At 35.0% G+C, this 22025-nt stretch overlaps 1 protein-coding gene across 1 annotated transcript in view; it reads right to left on the bottom strand.

The window, feature by feature from the left end:
* HEATR5A (HEAT repeat containing 5A) overlaps positions 1-22025 on the bottom strand; it is a 121160-nt gene that overhangs the window by 61162 nt on the left and 37973 nt on the right. Inside the window, exons 12-18 of the mRNA XM_047075579.1 lie at positions 20920-21072; positions 19831-19930; positions 16479-16588; positions 11625-11788; positions 11358-11533; positions 3033-3138; positions 2012-2202 (exon numbers count right to left, since the gene is read on the bottom strand). Of these exons, the coding sequence (XP_046931535.1) occupies positions 2012-2202; positions 3033-3138; positions 11358-11533; positions 11625-11788; positions 16479-16588; positions 19831-19930; positions 20920-21072 (1000 nt within the window). The remainder of the gene's footprint in view (positions 1-2011; positions 2203-3032; positions 3139-11357; positions 11534-11624; positions 11789-16478; positions 16589-19830; positions 19931-20919; positions 21073-22025) is intronic.

The raw sequence follows: 22025 nt of genomic DNA on the forward strand, positions 1-22025 counted from the left end.
GCTTCATGAATTTGCATATCGCCCATGGGGAGTATGGTATATCTTTTCATTTATTTGTGTCATCTTCAATTTCTTTCATCAATGTCTTACAGTTTTCAGGGTACAGGTCATTCAGTTCTTTGGCTAAATTTATTCTTAGGTATTTTATTCTTACTGACAATACTAATTGAGATTGTTTCCTTAATCTCTTTCTGGTAACTTGTTATTAATGCAAAGAAACTGATTTCTGCATGTTAATTTTGTATCCTGTGAGTTTATTGAATTCATTTAATTCTAATGGTTTTTGATGGAGTCTTTAGGGTTTTCTATATACAGTATCATGTCATCTGCAAACAATGACAGTTTTCCTTCTTCCTTTCCAATCTGGATGGCTTTTATTTCTTTTTCTTGTCTAATTGTGTGGCTAAGACTTCCAAAACTAAGGTGAATAATAGTGGAGAGAGTGGGCATCCTTGTTTTGTTCCTAATCTTAGAGCAAAAGCTTTTAGCTTTTCACTGTTGGGTGTGTTAGCTGTAATGCTGAGGTATGTTCTTTCCATACCCACTTTGTTGAGAGCATTATTAAGTTGCATTTTAAAAATGCACATTGCTGAGATACTTTATTTCCATACAAAGAGACTTTGGGGGTACATGGGTGGCTCAGTCAGTTAAAGCCTCTGATTCTTTATTTCAGCTGAAGTCACTATCTCATGATTTGGGAGATCTATCCCTGTGTTGGGCTCTGTGCTGACAGCATGGAGCCTGCTTAGGATTCTCTCTTCCGCTCTCTCTCTGCTCTTCTCCTGCACATGTGTCCTATCTCTCTCAAAATAAACATTAAAAAAAAAAAAGAACTTTGATTTTAAAATTAAATATAGCAAGAAAAATCAATGTTTACTAGTTTTATTATGCATTCTGTGCTAATTTAAGTGTTTTACATTTAGTCCTTTATTTTAAAAAATATTTATTTATTTAAGTAATCTCTACACCCAATGTAGGGCTTGAACTCACAACTCTGAGATCAAGAGTCACATGCTCCTCTGAATGAGCCAGCCAGCTGCTCCTATATTCAGTCCTTTTTTAAAAAAAATTTTATTTATTTATTTTTGAAAGAGAGAGAGACAGAGAGAAAGAGCATGCACCCATGTGCACAAGCAGGGAGGTGTGCTATCTGTTTAGAGCATGACGTGGGGCTCGATCCCACAACTCTGGGATCATGACCGGAGCTGAAATCAAGAGTCGGATGCTTAATCAACTGAGCCACCCAGATGCCCCTACATTTAGTCCTTTAATCCTCCCAACAACTTTGAGATTTACACTATTATCAGTTACTTTTTACAGATGAGAACAGAATGATATCCAAAGTAACTCTTACAAAGTAACCATTACATGAAGATTGGGATTTGAACCAAGTTAGTAATCTAACTTTAAACTTCAAACTGTTGACCAAATCAGACACATATATTCAGTAGACTGGAAAGTGAAAGTGCTATATTTATTATCTCATTTATCTTAACATTCTCAAGCAGGCGGGGTAGTATTGACAACCTTCTATTTGAAATAGAGGGGTAGTATTGACAACCTTCTATTTGAAATAGAGGAAAACAAGCTGTGCGGTTTGCTCTCTGCTCATGATCTCAGAGCTAGCAAAAATGAAAACATAGTTTGTTTCCTGATGATGAAAACCTAGACTTTACTCTTTCCAGTACATTGTTATTACTACCTATTATCTACATTTTACATGATAAAATTCCCTAAATTTCTTAGTCCCATTGTCCATTCCAGAGATGGCCAATTATACTATTCATATAGTGATCTTTCTCTTATTAAATAAAAACTAAAGCCAAAGTAATAATAGTTCTATATTCCAAGATGAGCAAAGGGGAGGCTCGCCTTCATATAAAGTATCCATGTTTATCAATTTTTTTCTGAATTAATTCCCAGAATGGAGTTTCACTAGTTCCAAAAAATCAACAAGCTATACCCAGTTTTGACAGATAGTCTCTGCATATTAAATAAGAAATTCACTTACTTGTCAAAGCTAACTTGAGCTAACGCAGCAGTAAAAGCTCCATCATCAACCACTTGGGCTAATCTAGCCCATGCCTCTGCAGCTGCACATCTCAAGAGGGGGTTGGGACTTTCTAGGGCTCCCATCACCAATGCCACGGCAAGTCTTCTCATTTCTTCTGGACCCAAGTTTCCCTTGGAGCCAGCTAAGTACTGAAATATGTAAAGAACAATCTAAACTTACAACTGCAATAAATTTTCCAATCCAGTTTGGAATATACATTCTGGTTGACTAAAGATGTTCATACTTGGATTACTATTTAAACATAAACATACACACACACACACACACACACAAATTTGATTTTTCACAAAGTTCTGCAGAATTAAAAAAAATTTTTTTAATGTTTATTTATTCTTGAGAGAGAGAGAGAGAGCGAGCGAGCATGAGAGGGGAAGGGGGAGAGAGAGAGGGAGACACAGAATCTGAAGCAGGCTCCAGGCTCAGAGCTGTCAGCACAGAGCCTGACGCAGGGCTCAAACCCATGAACTCGTGACCTGAGCCAAAGTCAGATGCTTAACCAACTGAGCCACCCAGGCGCCTCAAAAAGTTAAGAATTTTAAACCTCTAGGCAAGCAATTGTCACTACAGTATGTATGTATTCAGAAGAACATTAATAGGAATTTCCATAATATAACCAATGAAGCATATTATATTTTAGTTAGAAACATTTAAGTCATAAATGCAACAAGCCAGATTTGGCCCAGAGGCCACAGTCTGCCAATCCCTGATACAGGATATTAGGCTGAGTAGGTTAAAGCATGATTCTAAGCCAAGATTCTAGGTTTAATTTCTGACCAACAACTTTTACACAGAGAAGAAGTAAAAGGGGGATTATAAATCCTGAAACATTTTCATCAGGAGACTAAGAAAAAAGGGAGAAAAAAAAAGCAGCAGTTCTTTCAAGACACCCTCCTCAACCTATTTAACCATACTTAGAAAAAAAAAAATCAAGCAAACATCTGAATTTAAAAACAATTACCTTCAAGAAACTAGAGAGTGAAGAAACAACATGTAACTGAACTACTTGTTGACGAGCTCCTTTTGTGTGCTTTATACTGTCCAAAAGTTGTTCCAGTATAAGAAGCCTAAAATCAGAAACAAGATTTAACGGCAAATAGTATGACATTGGGTTTGTTAAGTAAGCGAGAGGATATTTCTGAGTATCTATTGCTAATTTGTTTTGTTGCGTTATTTTGTGGCAACTGCTAAAATGAGACAAACTATTGCTGAATATTCTAAAACATTTTAAGAAAATATAAAAAATACAAAAATATTTTGGTTATGTGTCATTCTGACAGTGGTGGATAAGTATTATTATTATTTTTGTTTATTTTTGAGAAAGAGAGATAGGGAGCGTGTGCAGCAGAGTGTGCTAGTGGGGAAGGGGCAGAGAGAGAGAGGGGACAGAGGATCTGAGGCAGGTTCTGTGCTGAGAGCCCAAACTCACAAACTGCAAGGTCCTGACCTGAGGGGAAGTCAGATGCTTAATCAATTGAGCCACCCAGGTGCCCCAGGGGGAGAATTTTAACAAAAGTATCACTTAATAAATATTTACCTGGGCAAATTCTGCTATCTTACTATTTTCTAAACAAAGGATAATCTTTTTTTTCCTTTTAAAGTAAACTCTATGCCCAACATGGGGCTCAAACCCACAATCCCAAGATCAAGAGTTGCATGCTCTACTGATCAAGGCAGCTAGGTGTCCCTAAATAACACGTATCTTAAAAGTTACTTGCAGCTGGGGAGCCTGGGTGTCTCACTCAGTTGAGCATCTGACTCTTAATTTCAGCTCAGGTCATGGTCCCAGGGTCTGGGATGGAGCTCTGTGACCAGATCAACTCTGTGCTGAGTGTGGAGCCTGCTTAAGATTCATTCTCGTGCTTGCGATCTCTCTCTCTCCCTGGCTCCTCTCCCCAGCTCAAGTGCGTGCTCTCTCTCAAAAAAGTTAACTTGCAGTAACCATTTTGTTCTTAATAGGACTTAATTGGATTCAAATACATTGATTCATTTCAAAGGCAGCACCCACTTATGTCATCTATAGGTAATGACAATTAACACAGCCCTTTCAGCCCCCAACTATACTTTAAAAATGTACTTGGTATCATACTATATATTAACATAATTTTAACTCCTGTATTTCTCATTTAACATTACTTCCTTAGCACCTGTCAAATCATTCTTATTCTTTGGTAACTTTCACGAAGTCAAATTTTACTATGCACATGCATTACCATTTGTTCAATCATTCTCCTGATGGAGACAGCAATTTTCCAGTTTTCACAATTCTAACTATGATGGATATATACATTATTTTTGGTCTGGGGTTGAATGTGTCCATTAGCTATTTATGTAGCTTCTGTGAATTGTTTTACAGTCCGTTACAACACAGGACTTTTATTTAATTATTTTATTTGCTATTTTTTAATTGAAAGTACAGTTGACATAGGATGTATTAATTTCATGGGAATGCAAGCTGGTGCAGTCACTCTGGAAAACAGTATGGAGGTTCCTCAAAAAACTAAAAATAGAACTACCCTGCGACCCAGCAATTGCACTACTAGGTATTTATCCATGGGATACAAGTGTGTTGTTTCGAACCCCCATGTTTATAGCAGCACTGTCACCAATAGCCAAAGTATGGAAAGAGCCCAAATGTCCATCGATGGATGAATGGATAAAGAAGATGTGGTATATATATACAATGGAGTATTACTCGGCAATCAAAAAGAATGAAATCTTGCCATTTGCAACTATGTGGATGGAATTGGAGGGTGTTATGCTAAGTGAAATTAGTCAGAGAAAGACAAAAATCATATGACTTCACTCATATGAGGACTTTAAGAGACAAAACAGATGAGCATAAGGGAAGGGAAACAAAAATAATATAAAAACAGGGAGGGGAACAAAACAGAAGAGACTCATAAATATGGAGAACAAACTGAGGGTTACTGGAGGGGGTGTGAGAAAGGGGATGGGCTCAATGGATAAGGGGCATTAAGGAATCTACTCCTGAAATCATTGTTGCACTATATGCTAACTAATTTGGACGTAAATTAAAAAAAATAAAAAATAAAATTAAAAAAAATTTTTAAAAAAGGATGTATTAATTTCAGTGTATAACAAAGGGATTTGACATTCATATGCATTATGAAGTGATTATCACCATTAAGTCTGGTTACCATCTGTCACCATACAAAATTATTACAATATTATTGACTATATTCCCTATGCTTTATTTTCATCTCCATGCTTTATTTTATAACTTGAAGTTCAGACCTCTTAATCCCCTTCACCTATTTTGCCCATCCTGTGCCATCCCCCTCCCTTGTAGCAATCATCAGTTTGTCCTCAGTATGTATGTATGTATTTGAAGTTCATTTATTTATTTAAAGAGAGGGAGAACACAAAAGGAGAAAGGCAGAAAGAGAGAGAGAGAGAGAGACAGAAAGAGAGAAAGACCCAAGCAGGATGCGGGGCTCAATCCTACAAACCGAGAGATCATGACTTGAGCCAAAATCAAGAGTGGAATGCTGAACTGAATCACCCAGGTGCTCCTGTTCTCAGTATTTATGAATGTGTTTCTGTTTTGCTCTATTTGTTTATTTTGTTTTTTAGATTCCACATATAAGCAGCACAGGGCTTTTAAATCCTTATGATGAGATTAAAGATAGGTAAGCATAAAATAAACCACCCCAATTTTACACTATTATCTCCAAGGTTTTAAAAACATTGCTTCTAAAAGTTACAGAGAGGAAAGGAGGCAAACCATAAGAGACTCTTAAATACTGAGAACAAACTGAGTGTTGATGGGAGGCGGGCAAGAGGGGAAAGTGGGTGATGGGCATTAAGGAGGGCACCTGTTAGGATGAGCACTGGGTGTTGTATGCAAACCAATTTGACAATAAATTATATTTAATATGAAAACAAACAAACAACAACAACAAAAAAAAACCACTGCCTCTGGGGCACCTGGGTGGCTCAGTTGGTTAAGCATCTAACTTCGGTTCAGGTCATGATCTTACAGTTCGTGGTTCAAGCCTCACAGTGGGCTCTGTGCTGACAGCTCAGAGCCTGGAGCCTGCTTCAGATTCTGTGTCTCCCTCTGTCTCTGCCCCTCTATCATTCTATGGAGGCAACAAAGCCTAAGTCAAGTTCTCCAAATGGCACCAAAAAAGAATGCATAGATATGGGCACTGTACTTTTAAGAAATCCAACTGTGGAAGAAGTTAGAAAAAAAGGAAGGAAAGTAGGAGTCTGTGGATTTCATGAGTTGGGGAAAGGAGTATATATAAAATCAATTCACAGAATGCAATAAACATAGTAGAGCACTAGATATTTTGGGAAAACCACAGTAACCTTAAGTACTTGATTTATTTAAATATTTCCTTATTTCAAAGTTGAAAAAGTGACAAAGGCAAATGAAAGAAAAAGAAATTCATCCCTTATCCCACCATCTAGAAAGAGCCACTGTTACCATTTTGGCATATTTGTTTTAGTCTTCCCCACAAAGACAGAGGAGTATCGTTTTTAGAAAATTAGGATCACAATGTATACTTTGTTAAAATATTTTTTCCTCTCAAACATCATTCCCATCTTGTTAACTATTACATTGAAATAATTTTAAACACCTATTAGTAAAATATAGTCTGGCAATATAATAGTTTATTTAACCAATTTCCTAGTTTGGACATTTAGGCTACTTCTAATTTTCATTATAAACAATATGACAAATATACTATATATAAAACTTTTTCTGCCTGCGTTTTAAGACCATATTAAAGGCATTTTGTTTCAAGAACGTATTTATGTCTAAATTGCCTGTAGAGAAGACTATGGAGAGGTTATGTAAACAAGACAACAAAGAAAATAAGGATAACCACATGGTCAGACTCACAAATTTAAAAACCTAAAATGTCATTATTAGATCATATCCTCATCATCTTTTATCAATGGAACTATATCATGCTGAAATTAGTAAAAATACCTAAGGTTATAGCTTGAGAATTTTGTTATATTGTAATAAAATTTGACCTGTACAGGGGACTGACAGAGCCCTCTATTTTTTCTCCACCCTGTATCCCCAAATGCTGATGGAGATCTCAACAAAACATTCTGAATCTTCAGGAAGATGGAGGTGACTTGTTTTTAGTAATACTGAATTAATATGCTTAAGTAGTATTGATTACAACATACAATTATTAGTTTGGAATGAAATTAGATGCTGAAACTAAGTTTTGGATCTAGAGAAATTAAAAATACACCACCAACTGACTAAACAGCAAGACATAACATCTGAAAATGATGATTTAATATGCTTTCAGGGAAGGTGTCTATGGTGAAAATTTCTAGTATTGTGAACTAGAACTATGCTTTTTCTCTTTCTCCATCAACTCACAATCTATAACATTTTACAGCATTTATAGCAGTGGTTCTCACCCTGGCTGCATGTCAGAATCACCTAAGGAGTTTTTAAATTTTCAATACCTAACATATATGCATACCATACTATTATTTTTATTTATTTTGAAAAAGAGAGAAAGAGAGAGAGAGAGAGAGAGAGAGAGAGTATGCCAAGCAGGCTCCACAATGTTAGTACAGAGCCCTGATGCAGGGCTCAATCTTAATGAACCGTGAGATTGTGACCTGAGTGAAACCAAAGTCAGAAGCTTAAGGGACTGAGCCATCAGGTACCCCACATACCATACTATTAAATCAGAATCTACAATTTAAAAAGTTGTCCATATGACTGCAACGTATTGTCAAGGTCAGAACAATCTTCAGGTGAATTAAGTAATTCATTCTTTGGATGTAGGTGCAAAATGTTTGAAATTAACTACAAACAACACAAGCACAAGAACAATCACAGTTTTTTTCTATATAAAATTATCTTAACACTCTAGAAATTTAAACATTTTAGTCATTTAAAATTACCAATGCAAAGTTTTCTTACTTTTAAAATCCTATAGTCAAAATAGAGAAAACCAACTGACTTAAAGACAACTTAATTTCTACGTGCATAAATAAAATATGAAAAATGTATTTCTAATCTTAGGGCAATCTCTTGTTATAAAAGAATTTCTTTTAAGCTGTTTAAACACAAAGCTAACCTCAATGACAACAAAATGCTTTGAAATATTCAGCTGCTGGTTGTCAAATATAGTACTTTGATTAAAAACATTTTTTTTCTCTAGAAATGTAAATATACAGCCAAAAGAAAAAGGGTACGCATTTTTAACAAGTGTCATATCTGGACAACAGGAAATGAGAAACTTAACTTTCTTATTTAAGTAGTTTCTCTCCTCTGGTCCTCTAATGACACCCAATGGTGACTGCTAATGGATGCTTATGACCCACTTTTTGTATCTGGGATCCTGCTAGACCACTTCCTTTAAAAATCTCCAAAGTAATGCCTACTATTTTTTTTTTTTTGATGTTTATGTATTTTGAGAGAGAGAGAGAGGAAGAGAGAGAGAGGGAGACACAGGATCTGAAGCAGGCTCTGTGCTGACAGCAGAGAGCCTAATGCAGGGCTCAAACTTATGAACTGTGAGATCATGACCTGAGCTGAAGTCGGATGCTTAACCAACTGAGTCACCCAGGCAACCCTGCCTACTATTTTTATTCAGTTAGACTCTAAACACAGTATGTTTTGCTTTTACCAGGTCTCAATATTTTTATTAAACAAAACCTCCCCTCATTAAATATATATTCATTCTATATACTATTTTAGTCCAGGTGACGTTAAAGAAACTTAGTATAAAGTTAATTAAATTTTAAACAGAAGTGAAAAGCCATTTTCCTAAACTGCAAATGAGCAATAACTCTTAAAAAAAAAAAAAAAAAAAACCCAAAACCCAAAAAACTTCTCTGAGAGTAATATAATCAATTTTTTACTTTTGTTAAATTTTTTTTAAATGTTTATTTATTCTTGGGGGGCGGGGGAGGGAGGAGCAGAGAGAGGGAGACACAGAATCCGAAGCAGGCTCCAGGCTCTGAGCTGTCAGCACAGAGCCTGATGTGGGGCTCGAACTCACGAACCACAAGATCATGACATGGGCCGAAGTCAGATGCTTAACTAACTGAGCCACGTGACTGAGCTTGGTGGGGAGTAACCATGCACCCTATAAAATCAATTTTTTAAAAGGAAAGTTTGGAAGATGTATATTCTTTTCTTTTTTACTTTTTGTCTTAGATCTATCAAAAAGAGTTAGTGGAGCCATTTAAGAACATGCTCAATTTAAATATTTTACCTACAAGTTTCATCACTGCAATTACTACTGTAATAACCCAAATTAATTATTTTAAATTGTACGCTCTATAACACGGTACAGTTACAGACTAGTTCAACTCCCATCCTCTCTATCAATTCTTTGCATATTCCAGACTACCGTGATTTTCCTCTCATCTTTTAGTGCTATGACATTCATTTATAATTTAGTCATAAGTTGTCTAAATACCGTAAGTTTATGGTTACAGTATACACAGGGAGCTATTGGCTATAAATAAATTTGGGGAAAACACCATGTTTTGAAATTTAAGTTCTGGAAAGACATCTCAAAGTGTGTGTGTGTGTCTATCTTATGATACTGAGGAAATACCACCATCATTTTCAATAAAATGACATGAGACTATTAAAACTGAACATAAAGTTTATTCACTTTTCAATCCCCTGAAAGTAAAGTATCTAAAGACCTGTTTCAAAAATGTGTTGTCAGGGTCACATAGTTTGTAGAGCATGTGACTCTTGATCTTGGGGTCATGAGTTCAAGCCCCATGTTGGACCTAAAGCTTACTTTAAAAAGAAAACAAACAAAACCCCAAAATGTGTTGCTGATAAGATTCAAATATTTTTGTGAATGTTCGTCAAACAGAGTAAATTCTCTACCTAATTGGTATTCTCTGGAAGACATAACTAGATAAAAATGATATAAAAGCTATGATCTAGTTACATGTATTATTTTTAGTTTAGCATGCCAGAAGCAGAGAGGAAAAAAGAGAGGGTGAGAGGCAGTGGGGTGAGGGAGAGAAGGAGAGAGAAAGAGAGCAAAGGGAAGGAAGGAGAGAATATGAATAAATGAGGATACTTATTAATTTGTAAACTGTTAAACAGCATAGCCTATAGGAGAAATTCACGTCACATTTAGTATCTCACAGAATTTCCTGAATACTAGATACAACTAGTGTTTTTTGATCTCCATGAAAGGTACTACTTCAGTTATCAAAAGAAACTGTCATTCTCAATAAGAAACCATTTATTAGCCTGTGATATTTCAAAACTGAAGTTTACTTTGAGTGGACAGAAATCTACCAAACTGAAGACTAATCAATTTTAATCTAATTTTTGAAATCCACGAAACTATAATGGCTCCACAAAACCTCCAAGGTAAGAAAGCCTATGAGACCTAATCTAAGCAGAAAACCAGTGTTCTTTTTTGTAACAATAAGTCACAAATCAAAAATTTTTATTTTTTTTAAATAAAAAAAAACCTTTTAAAGTTTATTTATTTATTTTTGAGAGAGAGAGAGCACACATGAGCAGGGAAGGGGCAGAGAGAGTGAGAGGAAGAATCCAAAACAGGCTCCATGCAGATAGCACCATGCAGGGCTCAATCTCATGAACCATGTGATCATGAACCGAGCCAAAACCAAGAGTCAGACACTTAATCAAATGAGCCACCCAAATGCCCCTAAATCAAAATTCTTGTATCAATGAGTTTTTTAATTTGTATTTTCATTTGTATTGTCGGTGAAGTATTATATCACAACAGAGCTTAGCAGTTTTCAGTTTAACTGAATTTAATTTATTGACTTAACACTTATTAGGTATTAGCCAGGTGAATCATTAAACAAGAGCCTTGATCTCACTTTTACTTGTCATCTGTAAGAAATCTTTTATAGTGGGGTGCCTGGGTGGCTCAGTGGTTAAATGTCAGACTCTTGATTTTGGCTCACGTCATGATCTCACAGTTCATGGTATTGAGCCCTGTGTCCCGCTCTGCTCTGGCAGCACAGAACCTGTATAGGATTCTCTCTCTCTCTCTCTCTCTCTCCCTCTCTCTCTCTCTCTCCTTCTCTCTCTTTCTCTCTCTGCCCCTCCCCTGGTCACGGGTACATGCACATGCATGACTCTCTTTCACAAACATTAAAAAAAATCTTTTATACTAATGAGAACTTCTGACAATATTTTTATTACGCACCAGTTCTATTACATATTCACTAAACCAATTACCAACTCTTAAATATTATATTTCAGGGTAAGTGAACAATTTAATTCAGGATAAGTGAACTACTAAAGATGGTTTACCTTTGAGCTTCTCCCACATGAGCACATACAACTCCAAAGAGCTTGACTGCAGAGCTAATAACTGATAGTACTGGAGGTAGGGGCTTAGGCACTGAATCTCCCAATACATCTTTCTCATAAATAGCAAAAGGGTCATACTCCAAACTTCCACAAGCAATACCATTACCAAGCAGGAGCTAAAAACAAACAAACAAAAATATATATATAAAATTAAAATGACTGTTCACAGAATGAATCAACCCAAGAGTCAATGGAAAATCACTATACCTGTTCTTCAATAAATCTATGGTCAGTTTCTTGTAGCAAAGGACTTAATATCACAAGATCATCCCTATGACAGAGGGGTGGAAGTAAAAATGCAGATGCTGCCACCTGTATATCAGAGGCAGTCAAGTCAGCAGCCAGCTCTTTGAGGATGGCACAAAGGTTTCCTGTTGAGTTAGAGAAATCAGCAATTAGCAATTTAGTAAAAGCAGTTAACCAATTAGAGTACAGGGTTAAAAAAAAAAAAAAAACAAGCAGAACTTTAATCGACACATCAGCCAACTTTAATCTATCATAGCCAAAGATGACGTATATCATCCTTGAAAAATGCCCTACAAACAAATGGCTCAACTATGTGTTACTGGTCACAAGGCTAAAAATACATACTGAAAAGACATCTCAAAGTATGTGTGTATATACCTTGTGATGCTGAATAAATACTACCGTCATTTTAAATAAAGTGACATGAAGTACAAAAATAGAATTAAAAAAGATGAATATAAAAGCAGATAAATTACATTTGTTTAAAAAAAAAACACAGCCTAAAAAAACTTTATGAACATTAGACACATTTTCATTATGGAAAATTTCAAACATATACAAAAGCAGACATAATAGTATTATGATACCCCTCCCCACCACCTCAGCATCTTGACCAGCTGGATCAATTTTGCTTCACCTATACCTCCATCTACTATCTCACCACCTCTCATATTATTCTGAAGCAAATCGTAAAAGGATTTCATTTCATCTATAAATATTTCCTTGTGTATCACCGAAAGTTAAGGACATTTTAAACAATCCTATTATAATATCATAGTTTTTTTTTTAATGTTTTAAAAACCACTAAACATCAAATATTCACTCAGTATTCAAATTTTCAATTGTCATAAATGCCTGTTTTTGTTTGCTTTTGTTTGAATCAAGGTCTAAGTAAAGCCTATATGTTTTAACTAATTGATATATCTTAAGTCTCATTCAATCTAAAGGTTGTCTCTCTACCTTCCCCCCCCCGTAATTTATTTGAAGAAATGAGGTTATTTGTTCTGAACAAGTTTCTACAGTCTGAGTTTTTGTGATTATGCCCCCCAGTGCAGCTTAATTTGTTCCTATATTGTCTGTATTGTTTTGTAAATTAATAATTTGGAACTTGAATCCAGAAAGGATTCATTTTATTTGTGTTTTGGGGGTCAACCTAGTTCACAGGTGGCATTGCAATCTTCTCTAAGACATGAGACAGTATATGGTTGTCTCTCTTATATGTACATTTTGATAAATTTGTCCATTATCACATTAACCTAATTACCATTTCAAACATATTTACAACTAAATAGTTTCTCTATTTCTCACTTATGTTTTTAAAGATTTTTTTATTTTTAAGTAATCTCTGCACCAAACATCAAAGTGAAACTTAGAATCACGAGATCAAGAGTCACACACTCCATGGACTGAGCCAGCCAGGCCCCTCCATTTCTCATTTAAAGTGACAGCTCACCTAAAGGTCCCTAAACAAAGTACACTTAAGGATGATTCCATTTTCTTTTATATTTTTTTCAAAGTTTATTTTTATTTATTTTGAAGAGAGAGAGAGATAGACAGCACAAAGTTGGGGAGAGGGGCAGAGAGAGAGAGAGAGAGAGAGAGCATGCAAGAGAATCCCAAGCAGGCTCTGGGCTATCAGCACAGAGACAGATGTGGGGCTCGATCTCACAACCATGAGATCATTACCTGAGTAGAGATCAACAGTCAGACACTTAACCGACTGAACCACCCAGGCACCCCAAGGATGATTCCATTTTAAAATGCGGATATGCTTTTTTAATAGACATACATCACTGACTTTGTGATGCTAATGAGGAGCAATATCTAGTGTAGAAAATATTAAAATACTTGAAAGGGGATTCATAACAATACTAAATAGGAAATAAAAACTAAGAACCCAATTTTTACTAGACAAGCCTCAGAAAACTAAGTCACTCTCATGAGAAAAATCTGCATCTGCTGAACAACCACAAAGAAAAGTCACATAAATTCTTAAATAAGTCCCATGTAACAAAAACAATTTCCTACTATGTCTTGTAAACTTACCTTCTGACAACCCACTGTACCAAGTGATATCATTAGAACTTTAAGCTTCTGTTTTGTGGGGCGACCAGGTGGCTGAGTTGGTTAAGCAAATGCTCTTGATCTCAGCTCAGGTCACGATCTCGCAGTTCCTAGGAGCTCTACACTGGGCACTGTGCAGTCTGTTTGGGATTCTCTCTCTGCCCCTTTCTCTCTAAGCTCCTCCCCTGCTCATGCTCTGTCTCTCAAAATAAATAAAATCTTAACACAATAAACTTCTGTTTTGTTTCTTGCCATATTTTCTGAGATAATTAGATATATACCTTAAAGACTACTACTTCCTTTTGTGTTAAATATTTAGAAATTACTATAGGTTATTATTGTATGATGAGCCATTATTTTAAGTGTCAATTGATATTTTAATGGTAAAGTTCTGATTGTTATGCTCCATGCACATTTATCTATTAAAAAGAGTACCATTAAAAAAAAAAAAAAGTCTTTAAGGAAAAAATTCTTAATTTTATTTCTATAGTTTTAAAGATAGAAAAAAGATAGCGAATAAATGGCAAATTACTATTTTTGGTTGAAACAAAACTATTAATACCACCATATTTTCATTTTTCTATTAACTAATTTCTTCTTTAAGTCATGTTAGAAAAATAGATACACTTGAAACTGATAAAGAGGGTAAATTCAGATTCTATTTTTCAAGAAGTTTAGAGTAATTTCCAACTTTGTCTTCCTGTGAACACTCTGTAACTAATTTAAAATCCATACATGTGTATATCTGTTATTTCTTTAGGAATTCTGACTGCATTCTCAAACTCCAATTCTGAGAAAAAAGCACAAGACTTTGTTCTTCTCTTTAAGTCCTTATAGGGCAGACTTATATTATCATCATTAGAAGATACACTGCAGATCTTAAATTGATATCTTGGTATTCATAGATATTTAATCAAGACTGAAAAATAAGTCAATTTCTGTCATCTGTAGTTTGAAACTAAACTCCAAAATATGGTAAAATTGATATGTCTAAAGGGAATTGCTTTTGCCAGAAGTTGACAACTATCTGGTATGGAACATAGAAATTATCCCTAGGGCTTTTATTAGATATCTAGGAGGTAAATACTTTTATGTAGTAAGAGATAGCACACAATGAGACAGACTTATCATTAAGCCTTGACTGTTAAGTCTTTTGTAGGTTACTTATAAACAGTATACAGCACAGCATGAAGCATATCTATAATCTTGATTCCATTATTTACTGCATATATGTTCTTGAGTTGGTTTTTTTATAAATTTGCTGTACCTTTATCTGTCTAATGAGGAAAATGTAACTAGCTCATTGTATTATGCTAAGACAAACGAAGTAAATAATATATACAATCTCTACCACAGTGTCTGCCCTACAGAAATGACTCTTTTGATACAGTCCTTGGGAAATGACAATGTACCCATCTTTTTTCAGTTCTTCTTATACTAAATGATTACTTTATCATCAAATATTTTGCTAGGTACATTTGTGAACCAGGAAGAGAGGCAGTGGGAGCAATACCATTCACATAATAATAAAGGCCAAAACAGAAATTACAAGTTATAGGTTTGAACTAATGTGGTATATATTATACTGCATTTATTTGCAGAATAAGGATATAAGCCAATAAAAGTATTTTTACAGGAAACAGATTTGAAAGTCATAATCAACTTAATTATTAAGACTCTTAAAACAAGCATCTTGAGTATTTGGCAGTAGCAATATATTTTCTTAAAACTGTGCTTTAGATTTACAAGAAAGCTTTTAGGACTATTTTAAAATAGGGGCAAGTTGGGGCGCCTGGGTGGCGCAGTCGGTTAAGCGTCCGACTTCAGCCAGGTCACGATCTCGCGGTCCGTGAGTTCGAGCCCCGCATCAGGCTCTGGGCTGATGGCTCAGAGCCTGGAGCCTGTTTCCGATTCTGTGTCTCCCTCTCTCTCTGCCCCTCCCCCGTTCATGCTCTGTCTCTCTCTGTCCCAAAAATAAATAAAAACATTGAAGACAAAAAAAAATTTAAAATAGGGGCAAGTTTATTTTATGAATCATAGTATGCCAGTAATCTAAAGTTGTATTTGAACCCAATAAAGGCAAAACCTATACCCTAAACATTATAAAATCAATCATATCTTGGTAGTTCAGTATTTTTGTAAATGTTTATTTATTTTTGAGAGAGAGCACAAGTGGGGCAGGGGCACAGAGAGAGGGAGACAGAGAATCTGTCTTCTACAAGTGGGCTCTGTGCGGACATCAGCGAGCTGGACCTGGGGCTCAAACTTGGAAAGCACGAGTTCATGACCTAAGACAAAGTTGGATGCTTAACCACTGAGCCACCCAGGTGTCCCTTGGTGGTTGAGTATTAAACTTCTATCTAGGCAGAGTGAAGAATAGAATAGTGCAACATAATATGTACAGCAGAAAATCACTATAGAAGGAAACTAGGAATGGCCAAATGTCTACTAGACTTACATTATATATTCTGTACCAAAGACCAGAGTAGAATCAAGACCAATCTTTGTGACTCATTCTCTTCCACACAGTGGAACTAGGGTCTTTTTTTCCCAGAGGAGAAAAGAAAGTAAGACATTATTTACTATATAATGGTGAACACAATGGCTAAGATTGAACTCCCTAAACCTCCTAGAAGTAAGACACTAAATAAATGCCATATCATTCATTCATTCATTCATTCATTCATTCAGGTATTACTTTCCAGGCACTGTCCTGGCCACAAACAAAACATTTTAGTTTAAAGCACATACCTTCATAGGTTTCAGGAGGTAATAAAATCAATAATTCATAAAGCCTCTGTCTATAAACTAATGATGGTGTTTTCAAAGGACTTCCATATGCTTTTAGCACTGAAGAAAGCCTTAAAGTAAAAGAAAAAGTGTATTTTAAGTATATAAGTTATACAACATATAAACACCGAACAGGCTGACATATAAATGCAAAATAGCTACACATATTATTAGTAAACATGAGTGCTCCTTTTATGTTTCTTTTTTTCCTTTTTTTTTTAAGTTTATTTATTTATTTTGAGAGAGAGAGCACACACAAGGGAGGGGGAGAGGGAGAGGGGGAGGGAGGGGGGAGAGAGGGAGGGGGGGGGAGAGAGAGAGAGAGAGAGAGACAGACAGACAGACAGACAGACAGAGAGAATTTCCAGCAGGCTCCAAGCCACCCAGTGCAGAGCCTGATGTGGGGTTTGAACTCATGAATTGTCAGATCATGACCTGAGTTGATACTAGGAGTCAGACACTTCACTGACTGAGCCACCCAATTGCCCCTTATTTAGCTTTAAATGGTAGTAATCTAGTTAACACATGTGGGGAGAGAATATAAATAAGTATTATAAAGGGAAAAATCCAGAAGAATCTAAAAATAAATGTTTAATACAGGAGAGTTTAGCAAGGTGGCTGGATATAATCTTAATTACATTTTTATATAATAGCAATAAAGAAATTATACATACTTACACTCTCCCACTACCACATACTTAATTGATAACTGCAATGAAAAATATAAAGTATCTGGGAATAAATTTTTAAAAAGACTATTTGTAAATTAGTGAAGTAGAGGAAATATACAGACCTAAGTACTTTCTCAATTTGTTTAAGAAAAATAACAAAAGGGGTTTGTATGTTTTAACTTAAGAGAGGAAGCAATCATTTATGCAACAAAAAAACTTATTATATTTTATCACCTAATAAAATACTATTTTAAAAAAATTCTTGGGGTGCCTGGTTGGCTTTAGAACATGTGACTGTTGATCTTGGGGTCGTGAGTTCAAGCCCCACGTTGGGTGTAGAGCTTGCTTACTTACTTACTAAAACAAACAAGCAAAAAGACATATAAGACTTTCATAGAAAAAAATTATAATTTGTAGAGGACCTCAATAATAGGAAATGTGTTGGGGCGCCTGGGTGGCGCAGTCGGTTAAGCATCCGACTTCAGCCAGGTCACGATCTCGCAGTCCGTGAGTTCGAGCCCCGCGTCAGGCTCTGGGCTCATGGCTCAGAGCCTGGAGCCTGCTTCCGATTCTGTGTCTCCCTCTCTCTCTGCCCCTCCCCCGTTCATGCTCTGTCTCTCTCTGTCCCAAAAATAAATAAACGTTGAAAAAAAAATAAATAAAAATAATAGGAAATGTGTTTGATTATTGTAAAAATACCAATTATTTTCAAATTTATCAATAGACTCAATGTAATTCCAATTAAATTTCAACAGCCTACCATCAGAAGTGTTAAGAAGGGTCAAATTATGCCTAAAGATGAATAAGGCCAACAAGCTTGCTTTAACAGATACTAAAATTTACTAGATAATGTGGTACTGGCCCAGAAAAGGGCAAACACACCAGTGGAACAAAACAGAGAACATGGAAACAGACCATGTATACAGGAATACAATACATGGCAGATGAATGGCAACTGCTGGAGCTAGTGTGGATTCTTTAGTAAAGAATGGGACCATTTGTTATCCATATTAAAAAGTAAAATGAAATTGGATCCCTACCTCACTCCAAACACAAAAATCAACTCCACATGGATTAAAGACTTAAATGAAATGTGAAAGACAAAACCTTAAATATTTTAGAAATATAAGAAAGTAATTTTATAAATCTGAAGATTTTTTAAACCAAAAGACAGAAAGTACTAACCAAAAAGTAAAAGATTGATAAATCTGACAGTTAATGTCTGTTCATCAAAAAACTATTTTACCTAAAAATAAAAGACATGCATGAATATGGATTTCCTAGAAGGGAACATACTAAGGAGTAATAAATATATAAAATGACAAATAATTAGGAACCAGATATAGAAATTAAAATCATAATGAGATACCAACTTATATCTACTGGAAAGTTAGAAATGATGTCTGAGTAAATGTTAGTGAAGAACTGGAGCAAAGGATACTCGCATATACTATTGGCATAAATGTACAAGAATTCTGGAAAATATGTAATTTGGATATTTCACTGACAGAATTAGGATAAGTTATATACTCACACAATTAAATATTATATAACAATCAAAATGAATGAACAAACTTACTCATAGACGAAGCTGAGAAACATGATGAGTAAAAAAAGTTAAGTCTCAGAAACAGTATACTATATGCCTGATCAAAACCAAGCAAAACTAAACTAAACACTGTTTAGGGAAGCATATATATATGTGATATACTTTCTGAAAATGCAAAGGAATGACAACTATAAAATTCAGGACAGTGATTACCTCTAAAGTAAAGAGTAAAGAATGGTGTTAGAAAGGAAGTCACAGATAACTTCAATAGTATTGCTAATGTTCCAGTTTAAGGGTAGCTAACACTGGCCCATCATCTGTTTTTGTAAATTAAGTTTTACTGGAACACAGCCACATTCACTCATTTATAGATTATCTATGACAGCTTTTGAGCTACAACAGGGTTGAGTAGATGCAACAGAGACTGTATGGCCTGCAAAGCCTATAATGTTTATAATCTGGCCCTTCACAGCAAACATTTGCTAATCCTTCCTCAGGTTGTGTTAGATTCACAGTGTTCATTTTATTATTATGCTTTGTAAGCCAGACCTTAAATGTATTTTTGTGTAATACACTAAATTTTATATCATTAAATAGTTTCTGGAAAAACTTTCTTTAAACTATACATTATATTAATTTGGAAATTACAAGTGCTCTTGACATATATTGGATTTTCTTTATGTTTTCTTATGTTTAAGTCGAATGTATGAAAAATAAAAACAACAAAAAACTAAAACTGATAACAAGCATCTGGTTCTTATGAACACAGAATAGCACTAACAAACCAATAAAATGCATACCTGAAAAGGTTAACAGGCTTAATATTTAATTTCTTGGTTAAATCTTACTGTTTGGAAGATACAATATCCACCAAGTAACTTTCCTTCCCTTTTAATATGTATTTTTCTTTCAAGATCCTAGCCTAAAAAAAAAAAATCACGTAACTAAATGTTTGCCTTCCACTGCAAAAGGAAAATCATTCACCAACCATACAAACTTGGCCTTATTAATGTACTAAACAGCTATTAACACAATCCCACAGTAACTGACTGCTATTAAAAAATTTTATCATATCTAAATAGCAGATCCTTACTGAGTTAGCAAATCCACAGCACAAGGAAGTGGTGGAAGAAGATGCTGAATTACTTCCCCAGTAAGGAGATCACCACAGTGGGAAACAAAACTCTTGATAGCTGAAAAATAGAACAGATTTTTATTTGGCAGAGTGTAATGAACCATGAAAAAAAGCATTCAATTATGGTACAGTATTCTGAATTTTTATTAGAGGAATAAAGAAATGTGCTAAAAACAAAAAATTCTTGAAACTCTAGTACAAAGAGGAAGCTAGGGTCTTTTACCTCTAATCAAGCTGGAAAAAAAAAACCAAAAAACAAAAAAACCCAAAAGCCAAAAAACAAAAAACAAACAAACAAAACAGTTCCTAGAATCACTGAAGGAGACCAAAAACCAAGTTAACAAAATGCTGCTTTCCTGGGGTTTACTCAGCTTCTGAGCTAAATTAGCTTAGAACCTCAAGTTTGCCAGTTCTACACTAATTATGCAAAACTATGATGACATTTGAGTCAACAGTGCTGGGTTCTAATAGGTGTTACCTGAAACACAAGTTTTCAGAAGGAGTTACTTCATATGTAGAATAAAATGAATATTTTAAAGTTAGACTGAGTTTCAAGATGAATTTCAAAACGGTCTTCATTTTTTAAGGGTAAAAATGCCATGAATAAACAAACAAAACCAAAATCAATGTTTCCATGTCTTTCCAGAAATACTTTCTTCCTCAGTTCAAATATTCATGGTAGATGCTATTTTTAAATGGTTCATATACTATGGGAGGGTACAACTTTCATATACAAAAAACTAAATGGAAACTGTACTTAATTAAATCCAATCCTAGTATTTCTAAAAAGAGGAATGAATGCCTACTAAAGACAAAGCAATCTTGACAGTTCTCAGTTGGATTACATCTAAGAAAACATGCATTATCCTAAGGATCAGAGCTCTAACTTTGGTTTATTGTACATTTGTTATAATCACTAACTAATTATATACAATTACAAAAATATCCTAAGTAGATATTTCCACCATTAAAGATATAAACACATGAAAAGTTAAAGAGTGGGAAAAAGCCAAAGGAAAGCGAGAAAGCAAACCAAACTTGACCTACCACAGAGCGCACCAGCTCGTCCTTCCAAGGTTACCTGCCATGTAAATGAATCTCCTCGGCTCTTTTCTGTTTCTAGATCTTTAGGAGACACTGGAAAGACACACTTCCACAACAGCAGAACTCGAGCAAGGTGATGACTGACAACTGCAGGACCTGTAATTTATTTAACTTGTCACTTATAAAAAAACCCAAAGCGTTAATCTTTAAATTCAATTAATAAGCAGGAACTTCTCTCTTCAAATACACATATTTTAATCCTACTGCAATTTGCCCCTTTTCTTAACTTCTGTTTCCAATAAATGTGCTACTTCTGAAAGAATTGCTATCTAAAGTACTGGGATTACAGAGAGAAGAAACAAGGAACAGTAGAGTATGGGCTCTATGGTCAGCTCTTTTACTAGTGCTGTGACCTGTAGATTTGGTTTTTTAACTATGAAATGAAGGTAGCACTACCTACATTACTTGTCTCCAAGGGTTTGTCAGATCTAAATGATAGCGCACACTTCACAGTACTTTGAAGAACTGTACTGTATCGTGTAAATCCAAGGTACTACTGTTTGGGTAACAAATAACAGTGTATACTGAGAGTAATGCTAATTTTTGAAAGCAACGTGTTCCAAGCCAAAAATCAGATGTGATATATCTGATAGGACTTAAAAAAAAAAAAAAAAAAACCTTCAGGTCAGTAACATTTATGAAATGAGAGATCATAAATAAACTCAGTCATGAAAGGCAATGTACAATGATATCATCTTACTTGATAGCGTCAAATTAAGAAAAAAGAAAAACTAGTTAGTACAAAAAAAACAAACTCACAGCTTTTCTCCCAAAGTTATTTTCTTTAAAATTACAAGTTATCTTAAAGTATCTTATAAGTATTCCTTTTTTATTATTCCCATGTTGTGCACTGTATGTTTTTCCTCTGTAGTAAGGCAACATAACCTAGAACTAGTAACAATGGCCTCTAGAAAACCACCAGGTTAATACCCTGGTCCATCCAACTTACTAGCTGTGTAAACTTGGGTAAGTTAACCTTTTTGTGCCTCAATTTCCTCATCTATAAATGGAGTAATAATTGCATTTATTTCACTGGACGCTTTCCGAGG

This window comes from Lynx rufus, unplaced genomic scaffold, assembly GCF_022079265.1.
Source record: "Lynx rufus isolate CCGP_SWC_20201006 ecotype Redwood Valley unplaced genomic scaffold, mLynRuf1.p SCAF_13, whole genome shotgun sequence".
Lineage (NCBI taxonomy): Eukaryota > Metazoa > Chordata > Mammalia > Carnivora > Felidae > Lynx > Lynx rufus.